The 24,926-nt window shown below is 43.4% G+C and overlaps 1 protein-coding gene across 2 annotated transcripts in view; it reads left to right on the forward strand.

Moving 5' to 3' along the window:
- The first annotated feature begins 7,339 nt into the window (after window positions 1–7,339).
- met (MET proto-oncogene, receptor tyrosine kinase) overlaps window positions 7,340–24,926 on the forward strand; it is a 51,052-nt gene continuing 33,465 nt past the window's right edge. For both annotated transcript variants that reach the window (XM_063197111.1, XM_063197112.1), the window contains exons 1-3: window positions 7,340–7,845; window positions 8,534–9,794; window positions 24,550–24,738. In XM_063197111.1, coding sequence (XP_063053181.1) covers window positions 8,541–9,794; window positions 24,550–24,738 — 1,443 coding nt within the window. In that variant the 5' untranslated portion in view covers window positions 7,340–7,845; window positions 8,534–8,540. The remainder of the gene's footprint in view (window positions 7,846–8,533; window positions 9,795–24,549; window positions 24,739–24,926) is intronic.

A 24,926-nucleotide genomic window follows, 5' to 3' on the forward strand; every position in this document is an offset into this window, starting at 1 on the left:
AAGCCGTTTTAACATACAATAGCCAGAATGGATATGTGTTGCAGTTGCACATGGGAATGTTCCGTTTCTTTTTCTTTATATTAATTTTTTTTTTTTTTTTTAGCTTCCCCAACAGTCTTGCTGTAGCGCCGCACTGTGTAGGCCTACCTTATGTTAAGAAAGCTATGACATATGAAACTTATCGGTAGGCCTATTTGGTAAATATTTACTAATACTGTAGCTGTATATTTGAAAATCTGATATTGGAAAAGTCCGTGCCTCACCAGCCATAAACTTCAGCGCACGTTACTGTTCTTCAGGGTGTATAAATTGCAACCTTGAGTGCCTCAGCATTTGTCTTGTGTATTGTACAATTATACAGCACATAGCTTGTATTGTATTCATGGCCAACATGTGTTATAATTGTGTTTATGCTCAATGTCACAGCACGCAGTGGTCAAGCCATGGAATAGAAACCTTTATTTAAACTCTTGAGAATATAGTGAAAGTGAAAGCCCATTAGGAAACTCCAACTCCCATTGTCATTGTGACACAGCATTCCACAGCACACAAGTGAACACTGCACACAACGAAAATGCATTTATGCCTCACCCGTGCAAGGGGGCAGCCCTCAGTGGCGCCTCATGGGGAGCAGTGCGGTGGGACGGTACCATGCTCAGGGTACCTCAGTCATGGAGGAGGATGGGGGAGAGCACTGGTTGATTACTCCCCCCACCAACCTGGCGGGTCGGGAGTCGAACCGGCAACCTCTGGGATGCAAGTCTGACGCCCTAACCGCTCACCCATGACTGCCCTATATATATCCATACATCCATAGGTAGCTTACATACAGTATGCATACAGTACAGATGCCATCATGCAGATGCATACATATTCATAGCAGCCTAGGCTTTCCTCCAAGCCTTATTTCTCTTTCATGTCATTTTAAAAATGATGTGCATAAAATCAGTTGGGTGTAAGTCCTCAGCTTAGACTGTAAATAGATGGTTGACTTGCGCTACACTTCTCTTAGCTACCTGCTTCTTCTTTCGTCAGAAGTTTGTTTTTCTGCTTTTGTATCTCCTTAAAAAAGACTCAAACTGTTTCTAAGACAGAACAAAAAATGCAATTTGTTCAGAACTATGCGGTGTACTCAAATCGGTCAGCTTGTCAATATATTTACAACCATAAATAATACATGGATGCGGGTAAACTATCAGTCGTCAAACCGTCAACCATCCCAGTGTCTTTTTAAGGTCACCATTTTAGACCTCAGCATATCTGGGTAAATAACCCAGTTCCCCTTTTCTTCTCTGATTTTGACGCTTTGTTTCGCATTCTGTCCACTTTTCCCTGACGTTAAGGTTTGACAGGGTGAACTCCGAACAACTCCTATAGGCAGGGAAGCTGACAGAGGGGGACAAAGGGGACAGTTGTCCCGGGCCCAGGGACAGAGAGGGCCCAGAACTGTTACATTGTATGTATTGAGTGGGGGGCCCTTTCAGGTGACTTTTTCCTGCGCCTGGCCAAAGCTGTCAGCGGCCCTGCTTATAGGACTACTTCACAAGCTTTTTTTGTTTTCAGAGTGTTTATGGCCTCATGTTCACAAGCCCGCCGTGCTGTAAAATACCAGGTGGTCATGCGCAGAGTAAATATTGACTGATATGCAGAGCAATCTCACAACTGTTTTCTTTGCTTTGTGTTGGTCTATATCTACCACACATATCTATACTTGGGTTGTAGTGGAGGGTAAACATAACCTATATGCACGGTACCTCCATATAAGATGGGTCATACCGGTTCACTTCATTGAGCAGGGGTGCTGACAGCTTTGGCCGGGCCCAGGACAAAGTCATCTGAAAGGGCCCCCCAGCCCCATAGATATGATGTAATCAGGAGCCAATTCTGCCCCCCCTCTCTCCCTGGGCCCTGGGACAACTGTCCCCTTTGTCCCCCCTTGTCTGCACCCCTGCATTGAGAGAGAGAGAGGCACCTGTGTCTTGCCATTATCATATGCCACTGACTATTTGAAAGGCTCCTGTGATGATGTGGCTATCACTAGGATTGTGGGTGCACTGTGACTATCATGCCATTGAGCTCGGCTCAGCTCGGTGTAGTAGTCAGAGCCAGGGGCGGTTTTAGAAAATCTGAGGCCCTGGGCAAGAAACAATTTTGAGGCCCCCTTTAAATGATTAATTAATAATCGATGATGTATGCAGGCAGTGGCGTAACAACGGAACCCATAAGCAAGATTATCTAGGTGGGCCCCATATTCAATCAATATTTATATTGCACATTATCATACACAACTGTCATTCAGTGTGCTAAAGAGTAGGCTAAAGAAAAAGAAGAGAGAAAAATATATTGCTACAGATGGTAGATAACTATCACCAAAGGCAGATGAAAACAAAGCTGTTTTTAATTTCTTTTGAAATCATACTGTTGGGGCAGGTCTTATTTGGACATCTAGCTGGCCCCAGCAGGCAGCATAATGACTATGCCATTTCACCCTATCTGGATTTGACCCTAGACACTACCAGAGAAGACCTAAGGCATCTAAGGATGATATTGCTCTAGCACATCCACAATAGGCCTATATTTAGGGCCCAAGGCATTTAGTGACTTAAAGACTACCAGGACTGCTTTAAACTCAATTCTCAAAACAAAACAAAAAACCCTCACTGGTAGCCAGTGAAATGACCAAATACTGGAGTGTTGTGATCTCTTTTGCTATTTAGAATTCTAGCAGCAACATGTGGATAAGTTGCACCTGCCTGAGTGACTTTTGGGGAATGCCTGTAGGGGCAGGCTATTACAATAGCCAACTCTGCATGTAATAAAAGCAGAGATTAATTTCTCCCTATAAATGATTTAGTTGTTGATGTGAGCATTCAGCCTGCAACACGTGAGAAATAGACAGGATAGACCCACACTCGTTACATAAATGGGCAAAGAAGATAGAATGAGACAATTCGCGGTAGACGGTTGATTACAAAAGAAAACATATATATACCAAAAATGGTGACGCGCCCCTTGAACGAAAACATAGCCTAGGTAACAGCACAACACACCGATGAAACCACAGTCACGAGTCGACATACCACGGTGCACCATCGCACACTGCACTCTTGAGCCAGTGAACACCCAATACAGAGGAAACGGTGACTGAAGTAGAAACTATTGTGTTTCAGAAACCGAAATTAGGCAACACACGAGAAACAGGCACCTTGCGCCAACTGCGCGTGCACACATCTGTTGAATAGTTAACAAGTCCCCTCTCTAGTTCTAACTAATAACTATATCGCTCACAACTCTGAAGTGACCCAGCTTGCTTCGTGACGCGATATAACAGCTAGACTACAATAGCCAAACTTCCGTCATGCTAACCAGAAATAAATGCAGCAAACCGACATGGAGCCAACATTAGAGCTATCAACTTTTGACTAGTTATACCGAATGACAACAATGTGTGTAGTATGAAATGATACGATATCAAAATTGTGCTGCGGCGGACATAATGATTGAAAGAAATAAACTCCTACCGTGTCTTCTTTGTAGCTTCTGTACAACATATCTTCTGAATATCCATTATGTTCATGCTAGCACTGGCGATTGTAGTGACTTGTCTTTGAAGTATGGGAGCGCGGAGCACTAAGTAGGCCTAACGCAGGGCAATTTGTAACACGGACTTTTTATCAAGATGCACAAATCATGTTCTGCCTACTTCCATAAACAAGGTCAAGAAGGCATGCTACAACATAGGCAAACGACTGAGTTTTCACTGACAACCATGACTTAATGTGGCTTATTATCAAGAAAGGATAAGCTCCCACGGTAGAACGTTGCCGATGCAACTGGCGCTCTCTCCAAACAGCCAATAAGACTGTAGGCCATTAGGCTACTACCGGTATAATATATCCCACAATTCAAGGCCGCAATGTACAAAAATAAATAAAAGAAAATCCACACACATATCCTTCTTTTATGGTCTTCATTTCTATTTGCAACATTTATTTGTATAATTCTACCACCCATGTGACTACAGTTGCTAAAAGTAGCCTACCATTAATTTGTTGAGTTCAAATTTAAGTCCCACCGTCGTGCTGAAGTGTACCACTGGCTATATATTCAACGCGGTTTTGTCATTACAGATATCTATTACATTCCGTGCGCGAGAGCCTTCAACATGCACTGAAGGTGGTCTTGACCGTTGCACAGGAACCGCTGTTTTGCACTGGGGGACCCCGTGCTGTGAGATAGGGCCCCGAGTGCCTGAACATACCCTCTTCATGGAAGTGATATTGAGGACGACGGGGCCCCTGAAAGTACGGGGCCCCGGGCAATTGCCCGACCTTGCCCAGTGGTAGAACCGCCCCTGGTCAGAGCCCCAGTATGGTACCCCAGAAGGTCTGGGTTTGAGTCTCGGCATGCAGGGCAGCTCTACCCCGCTTTGCTACAAATGGTGTCCGAAGTGAGATAACCAGCCGTGAGGTCATCAGAGGCACACTCAGCTGCAATGGGGCACCTAAGTCACGCCCTCTACTTCCTGGGTCATGGGGCAGGGGGAGTCAAAAAATAATTACTGGGCTTGAAAATGAGTGTTTTTTAGACACCAATCCATACCTTGGACCTCCACCTATGCACCACAAATCCAACAATCACTCATTTTCAAGCCCATTAATCATTTTTTGACTCCCTCTGCCCCATGAACCAGGAAGTAGAGGGCGTGACTTAGGTGCCCCATAGACATACAAAGGGACCCCAGGATGGATAGCCATGGCAAGAGGGACCCCAGCATGGATTGTGAGACATCCTGGAATGGGAGAAGTATGGTGGGTCGTAGCCTGATTATCATCGACTTTCAAATGTCTTCGAGACTTGGTCTGACCAAGAGTATAACAATTAACATTTCTCAAATGGCATGGTTGACCCTCCTCCCTAGGTTTGCTACTGGTTGACTGGTGTCCGACAAAGTGGGTGGAGTTCCCAATTTTTCTGGAGATAAGAAATGATTCTGTATTGCTCTTGGCCTGACTAGAAGCAATCAGCCGATGGCGTTGCATCACTAGGAGGGCGTGGCCTGGCTAGGTGGGTGGTACGTGAGGGACACCAAGAGTGTGTGAAGCGTATGGGTCCGCTACCAAAAGGGCAAGGCAATGTGCTGGTGTGGCCATCACTTGGATTGTGAGTGTGCCCTGAATGTCATGCCAATGACCCTGGCTCTTTGGTGTAGCGGTCAGAGCCCCAGTGAGGTAGCCAGGCCATGCCCTCCTAGTGATGCAACACCTTCAGCGTTGCTACTAGTCAGGTCAAGAGCAATGCAAGTACTTTCTGAGCTCCCAAAAAATCGGGAACTCCTCCCACTTTGTCGCGAAGCAAACAACCATTAGCAAACCAAGGGAGGCGGGTCAACCATGCCATTTGGGAAATGTTAATTGTTATGATCTTAGTCAGACCAAGTCTTGAAGAGATTAGTAAGTCGATGATAATCAGGCTACGACCCACCATACTTCTCCCATTCCAGGATGTCTCACAATCCATGCTGGGGTCCCTCACACCAGGGTTATCCATCAGTGTGGTACCCTAGAACGTCCAGGTTTGAGTCCCATCGGGGCAACTCTAGTCACCTTTACTCCATTCTTTCTATTTTTGATTGAGTGTTATTGATAGACAGACCTGCTGGAAGATAAGGATTATTTCCCCTAAGAAAAAAAATAACCTGAGAGGCTTTGAAGGCAATTATAAAATAACTATTTCTAAAACTAAATCACATCACAGCCCAGATATTAAAAACTGAAAGTGTGGTTTGATGTAATTCAGCGTAATTGTAGCATATAATTGTGGCATTGATTGTGATTGCTATACAGGTACCAAGTCAATGGCCATTGCAAATAGTTAATTCATCTTTTTCTTCAACATGCATTTCACTTACCTGAATGAAACTAAACACATCGTTCACTCCAGACACTGAAACAAGTGCCATCTGTGGAGTTGTGTCAACCCAATGCATGTATGGGGTTTCTGACTGTTGGAAACACAAAGGATTCCCCCCACATTTGGGTTTCCATGCCCACAGGGACCACGTTTCTGGTCATTTCCTGGCCTTGCCCCGTCTCTCTCTCCCAATCGTTTCCTCTCATACTGTCCTTTAACCCATTTTAGCCTAAGCCCTTTTTGGGAAGATGTGCCCTACCCCTATTAAATCCTAGATATCTCAGCCTCCGAAGCACATAAAAACATGAAATAAGTTGCATGTAAAAGCTGGAGTCTTCATTTTGCACTAGAATGTGTTCATCTGGCTCTGACATACCCACAATTGTAATAAAGCAGCTCAAATCTCACGCACCTGAATGCAGCGTATATGTCGCTCCAGGACACAATGGGTTAATAATAGAGGTCAAAAAGCCCCCCAAAAAATACTTTAAAAAAAGGAAACTGAAAGGATCATTCTTGGCCCTTCAATAGCAACACACATCAGCCAATACTCCCTGACCCTCAGTCTTTGTTCTTGTCAGCCCTTGTGATTTGATTCTTCTGGCCCCAGTGTCACCATGTAAATTGTATTAGTCCTAATTGTTTGCCTACATCTTGTCAGCCAGAATCGCTATTGATTTTGCAATAAAATCAGTGTTGTGCTAATAACAACACAACGAAAAGTGCATTTACTAAATGAACAGCAGGAATCCTCTACCGACTAAAACATAAATCATGTCATTCTGTAGAAGGGTCAGCACTTTAAAATAGCCCCAGTGCTTTGTGAACATCTCTTAACGGGTGTACAGTTCTAAATAGGCAATAGGTCATTTCTTTCAGACCAGACTAGGCTACTTCACAAATTATGTACTTAGTGATGATCTTTTGGTGCATCTAAGATTGGTTCAGCTAAAGGCTCTAGCAGCTCATTGTTGCCTTGAGGACAGAATGTCTGTCTGGTCGGATGGCAGTTTCATTGTTTGGGCTCCAGTTGGATGAATGAGGAGTGTTTTGGGCCTACTGGCCACCACTTGGTGGCGTATGGTACTCACAGCAGCCAGTGTTCACAGGTGGAACTTGATGAAAACACTGTCACAGTTTGAGAGCAGCAGTACATACTTCTGAGTGAAGTTGAAAGACGAAATGGTTTATAGCTGAACAGATATTGTGCAAAGAAATAATTCTTGCGTCTTGGCTGTCACAGATTGTCAGACTGGCTGAATAGGCCTGTTTTTTTAATATAAAGAAAGAAAAGAAAAGAAAGAAAGAGAAATTCAGACCGGGGGTTTCAAGTACACCACGCCATGCCTCTGGTAATCAAATTCAAGCAGCATTTAATGGCAGTATCTTAAATGTATTTGTTTTAAAACGCAACAACGTTGCCGACTTTAGGAGAGCCGCATAGCCTGACAGTGACAAGATTTTAACCACACATCCAACTGGAAATGCTGGCGTTGTCTCTTCCGAAATGGACGGAGCTAACATAAAGCACTGCCACTGAAGATGGGTTACTGACTGACAAGTCAGATCGATTAAGCTCATCAACCCCATCGCTCGTGACGTGATCTGACCAAAGGCAGAGCATGCCACTCTCCGCGCGCGCGCCGCTCTACCTTTGCTGCCCCATACGGAAAGCACTCAGCGCGCACATCCTACGGCAAGAGGAAAGAAATACATGCTGGGTTAAACGAAGTGAGTCAGTCGTCACAGTTGCCCAGGCAGTGAGTCATAAAACTTCGCATCCTGTGAGACGAATTCCAGAGGACTGAAAGTGGCGAACTGTGAAGCCCAAGTTTCTGACAACGTTTCTGGATGATCATGTTCAACACACTCTTGACACCTTCACGCGAAGCATGCTGTGGAATGCACATAATGTGAATAACTTCTGAAAAGGTAAGTGCGGGCAACTTTTCTGAAACCTCTTGAACTAATTTCTTCAAGTTGAGCAAAGTTGTGGTTGTGTCACTGTTATAAACTTTAAAAGGGTAACATAGATTTAATCAGATCTGTTGTGATGTTCGAAAGCAGACTTCATTCCATCACTGTAGGTAGGCTAATACGCTGGGTGTCACTTTTATTATATTAGTCTAGTCTAGTCTCAGACAAAAGGCGAAATTCTCCGTAGCCTATGCTCTGTTGGTTATTCACCTGTTATAACATATTGGCGGGCATGGTAGATGAAGAGCCCTGAAGCTTTGTTTCAGACTATTTCAATCACTTATTTTTGCGAGTTACAGTCCTGCAGTATTTTTTTTTTGGAATACAGTGTAGGCTACAGTTTAAAAACGATTTGAAAGTTCGGAGGAGCTTTCATATGCTGGAATTAGCCTATTTGATAGGCTATTTTAACCCTTCCACCTAACGCAGTGAATTGCATACATTCACAGAGAGACGCATTTGTTTACTTTTACCACACAAGTTTCAAAAGGTTTTATTGGTTATAAGAAACCGTTTCTGTATTTTAATAATTGGATATTGCACTCAGGAATAAATATGCATAAAAAAGCCACAGTATAAATAATTGTTCATCATCATCTGTTAGTATGTTTTTAACACCTCTTTTCTTACTCCTTTTGTTTAGGGGCAAAATGGTCTTTTCAAAGATTACGTTACCATGCACCCTGACCATTCTGTGGGCACTGTACTTGGACGCCCAATACTACTGCGATGAACCAAGTGATAGTGGCGAGTTCAACTCCACAGTGACCTATGACCTCCCACACTTCCAGTCTGATGCCAATATACAGGACATCATCGTCTTTCATGAAAGGGTCTATGTCTCCGCTGCTGATACACTTTTCTCTTTGTCTCAGGACCTTAATAAGACGTCGGAGTACAAAGTAGGACAAGAGCCAATCTGCGCCTCGTGCCCAGGCTACAAACCCAAAACCACCAGTGGCAAAGAGGACAAAAGCTCGGCCCTGGTGATTGAGACCTACTATGACGACGAGCTTTTTATCTGCCCCTCAGCCGGCCGAGGGCTCTGCCAGAGCCACGACGTGGCGGAGGGGGCACTGGGTGAGCAGGTCAGGTGGATGCATTCACCCAGCGGTGACTGGGGTCGCCATGGGTGCCCCGACTGTGTGGCGGGCCCCGCGGGCACCCAGCTGCTCAGCAACGAGACTGGCGGCGTGGTCAGATTCTTTGTGGGCAACTCAGAGCGTGGCGGCGGTGGTGTTGGTGGTGTTGGCAGTGGTGTCAGTCTGGCTCCAGCTTCTGTGCTGACCCCCCACACGCCCCCCTCCAGCAGCCACTCTCCACCAACCCCGCTCTACCACACAATCTCGGTGCGACAGATGAAGGAGACGCAAGATGGCTTCCGCTTCTTCTCCGAGCAGTCCTACATGGACTTGATGCCGGGCCTGCGTGACAGCGGCTACCATCTGCATTACGTCTATGCCTTCCAGAGTGGTCCCCACGCCTACTTCCTCACCGTGCAGAAAAAGAGCAAGGACTCGGACACCTATCACACGCGCATTGCCCGCATGTGCCTGTCAGACTCGGAGCTGCGGAGGTACGTCGAGATCCCCTTCAACTGCATCCTCCCCGAAAAGCGACGGAGGAGGAGCTCGGGCAGCACAGAGTTCAACGTCCTGCAGGCGGCCTACGTCTCCAAGGCAGGCCGCAACCTCCAGCCCAACATCAAGGAAGGCGAGGACGTGCTCTACGCCGCTTTTGCCCGGAGCAAACCAAACTCGCCCGAGCCCACCAACAGCTCTGCCATCTGTGTCATTGGCCTGAGCACCATTAACGTCTTTTTCAGGGATTACATCCAGAACAAGCGCTACACCAGGCAGCTCTATCACTTCACCGGCTCTGACCAAGAGCAGTATTACAATGCGGTAAGTCAGCCATTCAACCAATCAATCAATTAACCAATCAACCAATTAATCAATCAATCAACCAATCAATCAATCAATCAATCAATCAATCAATCAATCAATCAATCAATCAATCAATCAGTATTGATGTAGGGCATTATTATTCTCAATCAGTGAGTTCACCAGGCATCATGCTCTCACTTACTTGGCGATGTTTAAGGCTAGCCTGGCCTTTCCAGACGTTACACCTGGACCGGTGTTGTGGGAGAGGTTTGGTCTTGGTACCAAACGCTCAGCTAATCAGCAAACAGGGGAGGGATGAGGGAGGCGTGGGCTCATTTCAAACTTAAAAGGAGTTCCCCCCTCCCACTAATAGTCATTTTTCAATGACATGACAGAATGTCAGTGATGTTGTAAAATAAGATGCTCATTTCAAATTTCAACAGTGTTTACCCTCTCCACCCATAATCGTTTCTCAATCGGCCATTCCAGACCCTCTGTGCTAATGAAATTAAGTTTAATACGAGGGCACCAGGCTAAAACCAGGCTAGTTCAAGACCAGACGGTGAAGCCAAAACTTGTTGTTTTGCTGTTGCAGTACCATGGGCCTCCACAGGGGAATGGGGACAGTCTGTACGTTATTACCAAAGACCCCAATGTGTTTTGAAGTCCAATTAATGGCATGAATGAAATTGGCCTAAAGCCTGGTTCAAAATACATTTTTGGTGTTTGGCTGTGTTTGAAAAAATGGTGCATATAGCACTCTATTTGGTAAATTATGTTATTGGTACATAACAATAATCCTAATAATAAGGAGGGAAAGGGAAAAACAAGTCACAGTGGCCATGTTTACATAATGTTTTTAATTTATTTAAGAATCATTTTCCATCGATTGTCCTTGAAAAACTTTCATTTGATTCCGAATAAACGTTTGGGGATCTGAATTAATTTCGATTGGACAGAGGATGCACACGCTGGGTTTTCGTAGTTGCCTCTTGTGTCATCACGTAACAACAAGCATGTGTGGAATGACTGGAATTGTTTTCTCCGCCAAAGAGGTTATGTTTTCGGTCGCATTGGTTTGTCTGTCTGTCTGTCTGTTTGTCTGTTTGTCTATCAGAAAGATAACTCAAAAAAGTGGTAACACTTTATAATAATGTCTGCTTAGTAAAGACTTAGAAAATAATTTACTAATGATGAACGAAACATTATCACATGTTTTTATCATTAACTAAGTTTTATTAATGCTTTCTAAAATATCCACACATAATATATACAAGATTTTACATATCTTATAACAGAGTATTTTATTCATTTAAGTTATAAACGGATGTGGATGTACCTTTGGAAATTACCAAAGGAACAAGTGATTACATTTTGGTGGTGATCTAGATCATCGTTTCCCAACCTTTTTTGTCTTGCGTACCCCCTTAGCCTTTCTTTCATTCCATGAGTACCCCCTCACTCATGCTCTATATCCCAATGTGACTATGCTCCATACTTTTTTAATTTTTCCATGTACCCCCAGCAGTGTGCTTGCGTACCCCTAGTGGTACATGTACCCCTGGTTTGGAAACACTGATCTAGATCACGATCTGGAACCTGATTTTTCACCATTGCTAGCCTACAAATCTTAACGCCCCTAGTGACCGCAAATTGAATTGTGGGCCAGGGCGAATTTTGACATTCCAGTTTCTAACTCCACAAAAAGAAGGGAGAAAGAGTGTTACATAGTCAAATATTCTATCAAACAGCTTCCTTGGCAGAGGTCTGCACTCTCTGAGTACATTTCTAGTTTTAAAGTACAATTTACATATACATGATAGTGGAATAACGTACGGAATGACGGAATAAACCACCCACCTAATTTGGAATAAAGATTGATTCCGAATAACTTTAATTCCAATCAGCAGCCAATCAGAGTGTTCAGTGTGGCTAAATGCGATGACGTTAAACATAAACTTGCATTTGTTGCTTGAGAATTTACACTTTTTAATGTATTGAAAGTATAGTGTTTTGTTTTGATACAATTCATGAGACTTCGTTATTTAACGTACATTGTATTCTTTGCTACATTTATAACTTTGGTATCTGGTCCTTTGAATTTCAAAATACATGCTCATCCTTGTTTGTAGCTGTGGGCTATGCTTTCTTGGCAGCTTCCAGGAGACAAGAACCACAAGTCTCTTGGCTACCCAGAGGCACCAGGAAACAAAGAGCAAGAAACACATACTGTAAGGCCTACGGCCCTGTAGGCTTCACAACACACACTGCTCTTGTGCAGCCCTGTGGGTAGAATTATACACACGCTTTGAGGACGCACAGTCAGAATTCGGAAGTGCCTTGTAAAACGACATGCTTTCCCCAAGTTAATTGCAGCCTGACCCGCCAGTCCTTGATTTTCAAACTAACACTTTTTTAACCCTTTTTGGAGGCTGCTATTCTTGGGTTTAAAGGATAAATCCAATGTAAATGAATGCATGGCCTTGTTTTTTTTTTTCTAGAGGTCAAGGCGTGTTGTTCTCAAGTAAAGAATGACAAGAAGCTACATTTCAAAACTCATTTTCCCCAGGCATCCACTAAATCACTGATGGGCAGCCTGTTTTCAGAAGTCTACAATACAGTGACAAATATTTCAAATGATTTGGGTTTACTTGTTCAATTATGGCAGTAACCTGGTTGAATTGGACAGGGAAAACCTGGTCATGTGGAATATGGGGCTATATAACTTACTGTAGCTTGTGAATACAGGTTACCCATCACTGCACTAAATTATCTGACTTCTGCACAACTCCTAAACTATGGGTAAATTAGATTGTTAGTGACATCACCTGCATTAATTGCACACAGGGTTATTGGGTGGTAGTTAACATATGGTACCACAGCCACTGTATCCAGGTTGCATATTATGTCTGTGGAAGATACAGAGTAACAACACTTTTTTTCACTTAAAATGTAGCTATTCAGCAATGTTATTATTGATAAGGGGGATATCTTACTATTCTTATTCACTCTAATTCATGGTGCAGCCATGTTCAGTTCCGTGTTCAGTCCCAGACATAGCTGCACTATTTTCCCCTGTTTTTCTGTGCAGGGGCAAACCTATAATTATCCTATAGGTGTTTAAGGACACAAGGTCACTGTTGTGTGTGTGTGTATGTGCGTGTGCATGTGCGTGTGCGTGTACATGTGTTTGTGTGCACGTTAGCGTGTGGTGGTGGTGGTGGTGTGTGTGTGTGTGTGTGTGTGTGTGTGTGTGTGTGTGTGTGTGTGTGTGTGTGTGTGTGTTTGTGTGTGTGTGTGTGTTTGTGTGTGTGTGTGCTAGCATGTGTTGGTCTGTTGGTGTCAGTGCGTCTGCGTGTCTGCGTGTGCGTGTGTGTGTATAAATATTAGACTTTTAGGAGTGTGTGGACATCTGGTATCCAGGTGCAGATGACTTCTCTTTTCCCCCATCTCCTATTATTCATTTACCCTCCTCTCCCTATGGCACACCTGTTGCATCCTACCTCCAAGACCCTGAAAACAGCCGCCAAGTCCTGCTCTGTAAAAAAAAAGGCTGTGTTGTGTTGTTCACTCAACACTGTTTTGAGAATATGGTCCCATTCGGTCAGGTGTTACAGTTTTTCTCGATTGCTTTCACACAATTTTCAGAATCAGTTCTCGAATTCTCAAAACTCTACACACAAATCCCCCAAATTCACACACAACGGGCAAAACCCCTCACTACCCCTGAAAAAGTCTTGTCTCAAAATGATGTACTGTCTTCTAAAAAGTTAATTTTGTCGTCAAATGACACACACAGACAGTCACTACAATAAAGATTTTTAGAGCCATTAAAACACTGTTGGGCACAGGGTAAAACTAATTTCTCTTAAAACTAAACAAATATGTGTTTTCACTGCACTTGTGGTTTCATCAATATCACATGCAATGTGTGTCCTTATGGGGTGATGATTTCAGATTGTAAACAGATATGAAGAGAGTTTGCCCATGTGATGAGGAAGTGAACATAGTATGGCAGTTGATTGTAGTATTTTGATTGACACTGTGTTTCATGCGACAACCAGGAATTTTCTTCATGAAAATTGTGTCTTATCCAGAGAATTGTGTGTAGTGTTTTGAAATAAGTGTGTTTTAAAACTGAAATGTGAGTGTAAAGAAGGAATTGTGTTTATTGTTCAGTGACATTGGTTAGGGGGGTTGGGAAATGGCTGAGATGTTTCCAGAATTGTGTGTGAAGTACCAGAAATTGTGTGTAAGCAATCGAGAAAAACTGTAATACAACTCCTTGAATTAGCACTTACAGAGTTGAATTCGACAGTGTTTTAGAGCATATTTGTCGTGTTAATTAAAAAAAACACTAAAATAGTTTGAATAATTAGCACTGCAGTTTTACTGTGGTCAGAGCAATTTGACACTAGGGGTCACATACGTTGGATTTCAGCTTTTAGATGTTTAAATCTGCAAAATTTTGACTGATAACAATGTTTTTAGAGTCACGTTTTCATGATGTCATGTTTTATTGGGTGGCCATAGCTGTAAAAGAGATAAGCTGAGTAGTAACGGCCAAATATCTGCACTCGCCAGTCTGTCTGGTCTGCAGAGCTGCTGCTTGTGTACCAATGGGGTGTTGACATTGCTCCAAGTTTTCCAAAGAGTTTTTATTTTTACTTACTACAGGAGTAGTCTCTTACTGCAGATAGGCCCGTTGACGGGCCTATTCACCCTTTGTTGAGAACAGTCAACTGCATCAAAACAACATTGCTATGACAATGCAGAGAGTCTTAAGTAACTGATTAAGACTTGGTCATTACAATTTTGGTGCCAATGAGGTTGTAAAGGAGGCTCTACGCTAAGGGGTTACAGGACTGTACTGCTCCATAACAATGCAACGGCATACATGGCAAACTATACAGTTCTCTACTACTTCATATTGCTATTTTAGCCCCATCTAGTCTGTATGGAAACAGGCACAGCAGGTAGCCTATGTAGATAAACAATATTTTGATGAGGTCGCAGATAAAGCCTCACAAACTGCAAACAAAGTCAGTGGCTTCTGTTTACCTCATAGTACGCATTGTTCTACCAGTCGAACAGAATGCCAGAATTAATTAATTAATTATTAATTAATTAATTTTAATTAAAAGAGAGTGAATGATATGATCAAACAGCAAGGTGAAGCAGGTGTAGTCATTCACCTGAGAAAGAGACAGCCCTGCTGTATGTGGCTTTGTTCTGCTACAAGACTACAGTCAGATGATTCATGACTTTACACAGTTCACGACTCACTCTTGAGTTAACTTTATCAGGCTTAGTCACAAAGCCAACTGGTTTGAAATGCCCCAAGCGGAGCTCTCTGCTTTTGTTTGAGAAGTCAATCACAGTTTCAGTGGCTCACAATGAGATTTGGCTATACAGTACCTTTTGGAAAGGTGTGCTGCTGAAGAGATTAAGGTGATGATAAAACTGTGTATAGACATTGTCAAGGACCATGGCTATTTCACATTACTACCCGTGTGAAAATGAAAATGAGTCTCACGTTAAGTCTCAATCTGTGGAAGATTACTGATACAATTGAAAGATTGAAGGCCTCTTGGGTAGATTGCTATAAACTACTAGATGTTGAGTTGAATATGAAATACTATGGTCAACACACAGTAAAAGACACTGAAATTATTTAGAACAGCAAGGGTGTTTAACTCATTTTGGTTCAGGGGCCACATACTTCACCTTTCAGGAGGGTGCTGAAGTTGTGCCAAAGGGGTGCCAAGTCTCAGTCTGTGGAGGGTTACTGATATATATATATATATATTACTGGGATAGATTGCAGATCCTAAGTTGAGTTGAATATGAATAGAGGAAATACTGTGGCCAACATTAAAGGACCGTGATCTTATCTGGAGCCATAACAGGCGAAGACAATTTGAAATGGTGCACAACATTGTTGTTTGTGAACAACCCCACTTCCTTCCCATCACCCAAAACCTAAACACTGAAACTTTACCAGCTGATCAGACGGAACAGCCGTCAGAAGAAGGAATATTATTGCTAAGGGTGGATGTGTGTGCACATCCCAGCAAGAGAACATAAACACACACACACACACACACACACACACACACACACACACACACACACACACACACACACACACACACACACACACACACACACACACACACACACACACACACACACACACACACACACACACACACACACACACACACACACACACACACACACACACACACAGGTTATTTTACCTAACCTGTCCAACCCTTTTTGTGTGATCCATCTGATCCCATGCGTGCACAGATCATAAGCCTGGCAGAGCCACTAATTAGTGAAAGCATGAGCGGTGAAGTGCACAGCAGGCAGAAAGAAAACATGGTGCAGGGGATGTTTTTGTTTTTTTGTTTTTCACTTTCTCAATCTCCACCCTGCCTAATAGATGTGCACAGCTGCTTGTGTTTTTGCTGGAGTGCTCCAGGTTTTTGTTTGGTGTGTGTGTGTGTGTCTCTCTCTCTCACTCTCACTCTCTCTCTCTCTCTCTCTCTCTCTCTCTCTCTCTCTCTCTCTCTCTCTCTCTCTCTCTCTCTCTCCCTCTCTCACTCTCTGTGTGTGTGTGTATGTGTGTGTGTGTGTGTTTGTGCATTTGTACGCCTCTGTGTGTGTGTGTGTGTGTGTGTGTGTGTGTGTGTGTGTGTGTGTGTGTGTGCATGCGTGCGTGTGTGTGTTTCTCTCTGTATGTGTGTGTGTGTGTGCGTGCGTGTGTGTTGTGAAGAGGGGATTTGCTCTGGCACCAGGCTGGCTGCCCAACCTACCAGCCTGAACAGTACCTACCTGCCTAGCCTACCCACCGACACACACACTCACAACACAACACATGGACACGTGGGTGCTTGTGTGTTTGCGATAACATGTTCTCTTGAATCCTTACTTTGTTTGGGCAGCATGTTCCTTCATGCCAGATGTGTTGCAAGATGTGTTTGCCTCTGTGCTGTGCCCCTGCTCGCCTGCCTGTGTGCTCTCTCTCCTGTGCCACATCCATCCAGACAGGGCCGGTGCTAGGCATAGGCACACCAGGCAGTCGCCTAGGGCAGTGGTTCCCAACCTATGGGTCGGGACCCCCCTTATGGGTCGCCAAAGATCCACAGGGGGTCGCGGAGCCCTCTTGATTTTAAGGGGTTTCGTTTTAAATATATATATATAGCCCATGTTGAATAAAAGACAAAGCATTTAACTAATAAATGCATAGACGCAACAAATTGTAAGTGCTACATTAAACATTTATTCTATATTTGACCAAAGACAAATTGAGGAATAAAATAACTAAAATGCGTTTTCGCAGGAAACGGAGGGCATCTTGTGACTCCGTCTCGTGCGGGCGCTCGCGTGGTTGGGTCACCAAAGCTTACAATAGTAAAAACATGGGTCCCTTAAGAAAAAGGTTGGGAACCACTGGCCTAGGGCGCCAAATGTCTTATGGGCGCCAGAAATGCCCTCAATGTCCCACAGAGTTAGAATATCAAACAATTTACAAGTTACACAATGATAATGCTTATGCATGGACACGACGTAGATTACCTGTGTTCGATCATATGTATGCTGTGCGCTACAGTATGTTTACAGATGACAATTTCTAAATGCACAAAAAGGAAGGGGGGGGGGGGTACCTAGGGCACTAAGTTGACTAGAACCGGCCCTGCATCCAGAGGCATTTCATTTGTTTGCTTCTTGCCTTCCCGCTTTCTTGGCTTTTTTGCTCCTGTATGCAGCAATTTTTTCCCCCTTTTATTTGTCAAATTCTTTCATCTGTCCTCTTTCCTCTCAGCATGCTGATATGAGGCTGAGTATAGGCAAACATAGCTGTGCAAACTTGTCACACTACATCTTTGGGCCAAGGCCATGGAGTGTGTGCTGTGCACGTACCGTTGTGTGTGTGTGTGTGTGTGTGTGTGTGTGTGTGTGTGTGTGTGTGTGTGTGTGTGTGTGTGTGTGTGTGTGTGTGTGTGTGTGTGTGTGTGTGTGTGTGTGTGTATCCAGGACTGTTGAACTTTTTAAACTTTTCAACCGCAGATAAGGAAGCCCCCCTCGTCAGTCCCCATTTTTTGTACACATGAAATATGTGCAAACGGAAGACAATTATACAGTTGTATGTATCACTCTTAATGTCTCATTTGGGTGTTTGGCAGTGGGCCTCTGAATGGCCGCAATTGTTTGTTGGAGAGGAATGATACAGTCCGCCACAATGTCAAGCCAACCCTCCTGATTGGGAGCATCACCTCTTTAATATATTTCTTTCAATATTTCACCACTTACTGCTTGTGAAAAAGTACTTTATCTGCTGATTTTTAGGGGATGACAAATCTGCCAACACAGTAAAGTTCAATGTTCAAGATTTATTTTTTATTTTTTTGCTGACCAAATCTGTTGAGTTCCATGCAGCAGAATTTGATTTTCTGTGGTGTTTTTCATTTCCTGTGAAGAATAGAAGTCTCAGCTCAGACAAGGATAAGTGCTTCATTTGTGAATGTCATGGGGTTAGCTACTAGCCATAAGGCTTGATTATCTTGTAGTAGCAAACGTCTGTTTTGTGTCTTGGTGCAATTGAATTAACTTGGGGAATGTAACATAACTATCGTAGTGAATATACTACTTGGGGGCCTCTGTCATGTGAAACAAACATCCCTTTGACAATTGTTGACACACAGAATAATAATTTGCCATTTGCTACATAGTTTGAATGCGGAATGAAATTTTCTTTTGCAGCGTTGCATATAATGTGTTTGTTTACGGCTGCATTCTGGTTTATTTCAGAACGTCAACAATATGCACTCTGCCTGATGAAGGTCTAAGGACCGAAAGCTTGCAAGTCAAGTAAAGCTTCTTTGCACAAAAATAGACCTGAAGTGTGCGGATTGCCTTCTTTTTATACAGAACGTCAACAATAGAAATGGGAAAAGAGCAAAAAGAAAATTATGTCTTTGTAGACTAGTCAGCATAGACACAGCACAGTAGAGAAATAAATATGCACTTTGTGAAATAAATCTTTCAAAAAATATCAATAAAAAAAAAATAGCCACAACAAAAAGAAAAACACATGGAAAGGAGAGTGCAGAGTTATGCTTGAGGAAGTGTTAAAATGGAGATAGAGCAAAGGGAAATGGAGGAAATACAAAATGCAAAAAAGTTTTGTGCTTGATTTACTTCCGTTCTATTTCTATTTTGTTTGTGCAATTTATCATTTGACTATTAGATTGTACTGTACGTAATCTAACGTGAGATCTCCTCAGAGGCCCAGTTACCTGTGTGGAATCAGAGAAACAGCAGGTCCCAAGCACTCAGTATCACAGTATAGCACCAGGAAGAAGGGGGTATATTAAAAAGCCTTTATTAAATGTGGCTACTTAAAATCGAAATTAAAATGCCAACATGTTTCGACCACAAATGTGGTCTTCATCCTGTGTGGAATATCGTAGTTCACCACCACTGAATAACCATAAGGTTAACAACCACTAAAGCAGAAAAATATAACAGGCGTGTGTACTGTAGGAAGTGTTTGGTTTTTTGAATATTCCTATGGAGAAATATTCCTCAGTCCACCACTCACTCACACTGTGTTAGAGGGGTCGAGGGGGCAGCCTTTGAAGTTTACCACATACATGGTGACTTCTGGTAAGTTCTACGTGAGGTAAACGACAGATTGAGACTTAAAAGTAAAGCCCTTGAGGCTGTAGTGCTTACTCAGTGTGTAAAGGGAAGGCAAATTACAAAGATCATGATCTCAGCACAGCATTTGCTCATGTTCACAGGAGCAGTGGGGCTCTACTGCAGGTGAAAAACAAAGCAAAAAAACATCTGCATCACATGCAAAGTTGGACAGCACCCATTTTTTTTTTTTTAAATGCCAAGTTGATGCTTTTGGCATCGAGCTGAGAGTGATGAGTGGCCCAAAGAGAGCACATTGATTTGCTTGGGTGCTGGACAACACCGGGGGGAATCAAACAAAACCTTCAAAAGTCCAAGTCACATTAGCAGTGGGGCTCTACTGTTAGAGTCACACACTGGAACCACTGGTGCAGGTAAAAAACCCCATATCATCTGCATCATATGCAAAGTTGGACAGCGCCCATTTATTTTTTTTTCATCCAAAAGTTTATGTTTTTTGGCATCGAGCTGAGAGTGATGAGCTCAACCCACACATGCCCAAAAACATCACATAAATAAATTGAAAATGCATTCCAGCACGATACTGCTGTTGTGGACTTTTGAAGATTTCGTTTGATTCCTTCCCCGCCGGTGTTGTCCAGCACCCAAACCAATCCATGTGCTGCTCTCTCTTTGGGCCACTTGCGTTTACTGCCATGTTTTCATTATTGACATCACCATGCAGCCAGGTGTTCCATACAGAGGGCTGGCTGTGGCTGTGTGAGTGCTGCTGCAGCTCACAGGCTTACTTGAGCTGTCTCTCAGCCTCAGTGTCTCAGGCTCAGCAGGGCCAAAAGTGGTGCAGGTGCCAACTGGAACCGGGCCCAGAATCGAGCCCAGACGAGGGGGGCAGAGCAGCGCATGGGGTGCATTTCTCGAAACCATAGTTGCTAACCTCATTAGCTACTTTGTTGTTTTCAATGCAATTTCCCATTGGCAACTACCCAAGTTGCTAACGGGCTAACAACTACGCTTTCGAGAAATGCACCCCAGAGCAGGAGAAGGCCTTAGTACCGCTCTGTACACTACTAAGCTGAGTGGATCAAATGTTCCAGTGTGAGCACGCCGTTTATGCAAACATGCAACTCCAAAGGCAGGCAAACCTTTCCCAAAGGGTGACCCACCCCCCCACTCCCACCCCAAAGTAGCACCATAAAATTGCATTCAAAAGGGCTTAAACACCTGAATGTTGTTGTGTCCAATGTTGTGTGAGGCCACAACAGAACCATGTGTTTGAGGGTTTAGCTTGTGTGTGTGTGTGTGTGTGTGTGTGTGTGTGTCTGTGTGTGTGTCTGTGTCTGTGTGTGTTTGTGCGTGTGCATGTGTGTTTGCATGCATGCGTGCGTATGCCTGTACTTGTGTGCCTGCCTGCATGTGCGATGTTATGGAGATGACTAACGACACTATGGAACCTCTTGGCCATTTTGATGAGATACTTGTGAAGACCTTCTCTTACCCAGAAGTGCATCTGTACCAACAGATCAGAAAATCACAATGACTCACTATACGTTGTTACTTGTTACTGTATATCATTGGAAAATCAGAAGGGATTCTACCCTTCATTGGGGCCCCAAACAAAAAACATAATACTTGCTATGAATTGGTCATTTTGCAGTTTCAAGGTTGTCAGGCCTAGAGGTCCTGTAGGGGTTTGGGGAATCCAAATGGCTGTGTTCTGGTTGGCTGTTGGTTGGTTGGTCTACACTTGTGGACTAACATTAAAACTTCTTAACTTCTGCAGAATTCACTGGTTCACAACACTAGTCCACTCCCCTGGTACTTGTGAGACACGTTATTTTTGTCTCGGGGTAGATCATTCCATGTTTTACCACCATTAAGTTGACAGCAAGGCTATGCATAAGAAAGTCAAGTGGTTTCAACTTCTTAATGATCCAACAACGTCATTTTTTGCAGTGTATGATATTCTAGTAAGGCAGATAGAAAATCAGAGTTGTAAACCTGTTTCTGAGGGTTTCATACACAAGCGCAGTTGGAATGATAGTATGAAATAGCCTACCAAATGCCCTTTGCATTGAACGATAATTAAAAGATAGGCAATTCAAAATTCCAATATTGGAATATCAATAAAGATGATAATAATAAAGATATTTTCCTTCTGCCACAAGAAGGACTCTACACTCTACTGTAACTAACTAGTTGGATTACCAGTGAATAATGGGTCAGTCATAAACCATAGCCCTCGGTGGTGTTTGGGAATGCGGGTACCGTGCAGTTCAGGATGCCTGGAATGTTTTGGCCCCGCACGTCGCTGGCTTCCCTAGTGCTGTGCTAAGCGTCCACACGGCTATATAATTCCGTGATGGGTTTGGGCTAATCCTCGCGGCCCTCCTGGCATCCAGTGTTAATGCATCCAAGGCGTCTGCCCTCCACACAAGGCCACATTTCTCTGCTATTATACTGACAGCGTGCCAAACAATAATATTTTTTTTAAAAACATCAGTGTTTTTATTACTTTTGATTGTCAAAAATGTCCGGGTCCTTAATTTATGGCTAGAAAATGTTATTATTTTTTAAGATGACAGATATGTATTATACAGTATACTGCCAAACAGTAGTAGAGCATGGCTTTGAATATCACAGTAGCTGTTGGAACTGCATGTCGACCCCAGTCAGCATTGAGAATAACGTGTGTGGTTGATGCACATTCTATTTTACAAATGTCTCACTCACCACTTAAGTTAGTGTGTTCGCTCACACAAGCGGTGATGGGGAGGACAGCCACTACAGTACACAACAGTCTGTATTCAAGGTAATTGGATGATCAATTACCATAAATCAATCAGTCAATTTATTGTGCAACGTTAAGTGCAAAACTACCATGAGCAGTTTATGGCATTGGTGTACAAACAATAAAATAGGCAGATCTCAAATAGAAAGTCAAACACAAAGACATCACGAGAACCATTAAGTTACACATAAAGAAAACATTGAGGCATCTACTGGCCGAATTTCAGTTATGCATTTTAGATTAAGAATGAAGAATCTCATGTCAGGTGTTATTATTCCAACCACTATATGGATTGTTTGTTGACTGAGCCAGATAAGATTCTCTCAAGCCAAGAGGTAAACCTCCACTGAAGAGGAGCCCTTATGTCTTTGTTTTGAAAGGAAGATAAAGCCATAAAAGGCCCTTCTATTAGGAGATTTACGACGTGGTCTCCATTGCACAGCTGGTTGATACTCTTGTGTCTGCACCTAACGTTGGCCATATCAGGCTAGTCATCCACATGTGCGTACTTGTACAACGGTGTAAACACTGAGGTCATTATGAGCTACGTACACTACACCCAAAATTACTGAGTCAATGGAAAGAGTCCCTGTAATCTACGAGCTAGTTGCTAAGATTTACAAAAACATGCACCTCCTCCTACTTCTGGGGTCCTTCTATTGTTTATTGGGCATGAAAGGGCTCTTCTGTGTCCTTACATGTGTCCTAACATGAGTTTTTTTCACTCGCATGAGTAAGTCACTCGCTCCTTTCTGTAAGCTCAACCAAGTGTGAATATCTCCAATGCTGGCCTCGCTTGTTATCTCTTCCTGTCTTGCTTCACAGAATCAGAACATGCGTAATGTACTGTACCAGTACAAGTGCAAAAAATTGGACACTGGACTAGGTTATTTGGTACCTTTTCATATTTCAAAACTTGCAATCATGTTCACTCTCTCTCTCTCTCTCTCTCTCTCTCTCTCTCTCTCTCTCTCTCTCTCTCTCTCTCTCTCTCTCTCTCTCTCTCTCTCTCTCTCTCTCTCTCTCTCTCTCTCAGTCTCTCTCTCTCTCTCTCTCTCCAACGTGCCCTGAAATTGTGTTATTTTTTTCTCTTTATCTCCTGTTTTCGTTCGTGCTTCAAAGCGACCTCTTGAGCATACCCTGAACTGATGTTATTTGCCTCTCACACTGACTCACATGTTGCTCATCATGAACACAATGGTGGAGGGAGGAATTTTAGGGGCCTGCTTCACAAAGGCCTTCTTCTTGTGTTACCAAGGTCCTGAAACTTCTGCCCCAGCTCACATAGCCTACACAAACCTAAACTAGCGTGAATCAGTCAAGGTTTTTTTTTTCTTTTCAGGGTGGGGGTTGGTTGAGAGGGGTGACACTTCACTTGGGTTGGTCTTGAGGGGGGGGGAGAGCCCGGCTCTCAACCACAACAGCGTAACATTGTACCGCCTATAAAATGTAAAGAACGGCCCCCCTTTTAATGATTAACCCCGTTGTGCTTTAGTCATGGAGTGGGAGTAGAGTTTCATTAATAATTGATGACTATTGGGCTTTCATGGCTGGATCGCGACCCTTGTGTGGGATTGTCCCAACCAGAGAGCCCCTGGACGTCATTTAGTTTTACAAATTTGGCACGGTTGGTAACTCAAGGTTGCTTAAGGGTTGAGGTGGTCGTATGTCACTGTGGCACACACACCCATAACACAGCTGTAGTAACCAAACTTTGCTTGGTCAGAAGTCAAAGCAAATGCACTATACATCTTCTTCTGTATAGGAAATGCTAAACTGGTTTGCGTCCTCTGCACATACAGTAGGAGTTTAGTGGTCTGTCTTGAGGAGCCTTGATTTGAGGCCTCAGTTGTACAACGTGGTCATGATGACACTTCTTTGATTTGGGCTCTGTCTGTGGCATACTGTGGCATACCACATCACCAGCAAAGGAAGAAGATGAACTCATGAAGCAATTTTTTTTGATGAATGTTTGAATGATGATGGATGTTTAATTTTCTGTTTAACACTTTGAGCTGCCTCCTCCATGTAAAAAATGCTGTATAGAAACATGTGGTGGTGATGATGATGACAGTGTTGATGACGATGATGACACTGACAATGATGATGATCATGACGTCCTATTATCAATAGGTTTTTTTTAAAAACATATTTTTATGGGCTTTTTGGGCCTTTATTTCGGATAGGACAGTGAAGGTGCGACAGGAAGTGAGTGTGGAGAGAGGTGGGGTAGGGTTGGGAAATGACCCCGGCCGGACTCGCTGTGCCACAGCGCCCCCCTTATTATCAATAGTTTTGTTAATGTGTTTTCAGACTTCCTCTGGTGACTCTGAGTCATGTGACCACGGAGGAGCCTATCGGCTGGAGATAACGGTGCCCATCGATCGGCTGGATTACTTCAACGGCCAGTTCAACAATGTCCTCATCACCTCCATCGCTGTGTACCCACTGCAGGACCTCACCGTGGCCAGCCTGGGCACCAGTGACGGCAGAGTCATTCAGGTGGGTCTCATTTCAAGCTCACGCAGAGGTGGAGGTGTTTGTCAAGTGTCATGAGTTTCCATAGGACATGGAGAGAAACTGGGTTTTTAGTAGGACCTGGGGCCTACTCTACAAAGCTAGTTCAGGATAAGTTAAGGTTAAGTTAAGAGGTAAATCATCTAATAGAAGAGCCTGAAGTCCTCATTTTC

This window comes from Engraulis encrasicolus, chromosome 4 (assembly GCF_034702125.1).
Source record: "Engraulis encrasicolus isolate BLACKSEA-1 chromosome 4, IST_EnEncr_1.0, whole genome shotgun sequence".
NCBI classification, from domain to species: Eukaryota; Metazoa; Chordata; class Actinopteri; order Clupeiformes; family Engraulidae; genus Engraulis; species Engraulis encrasicolus.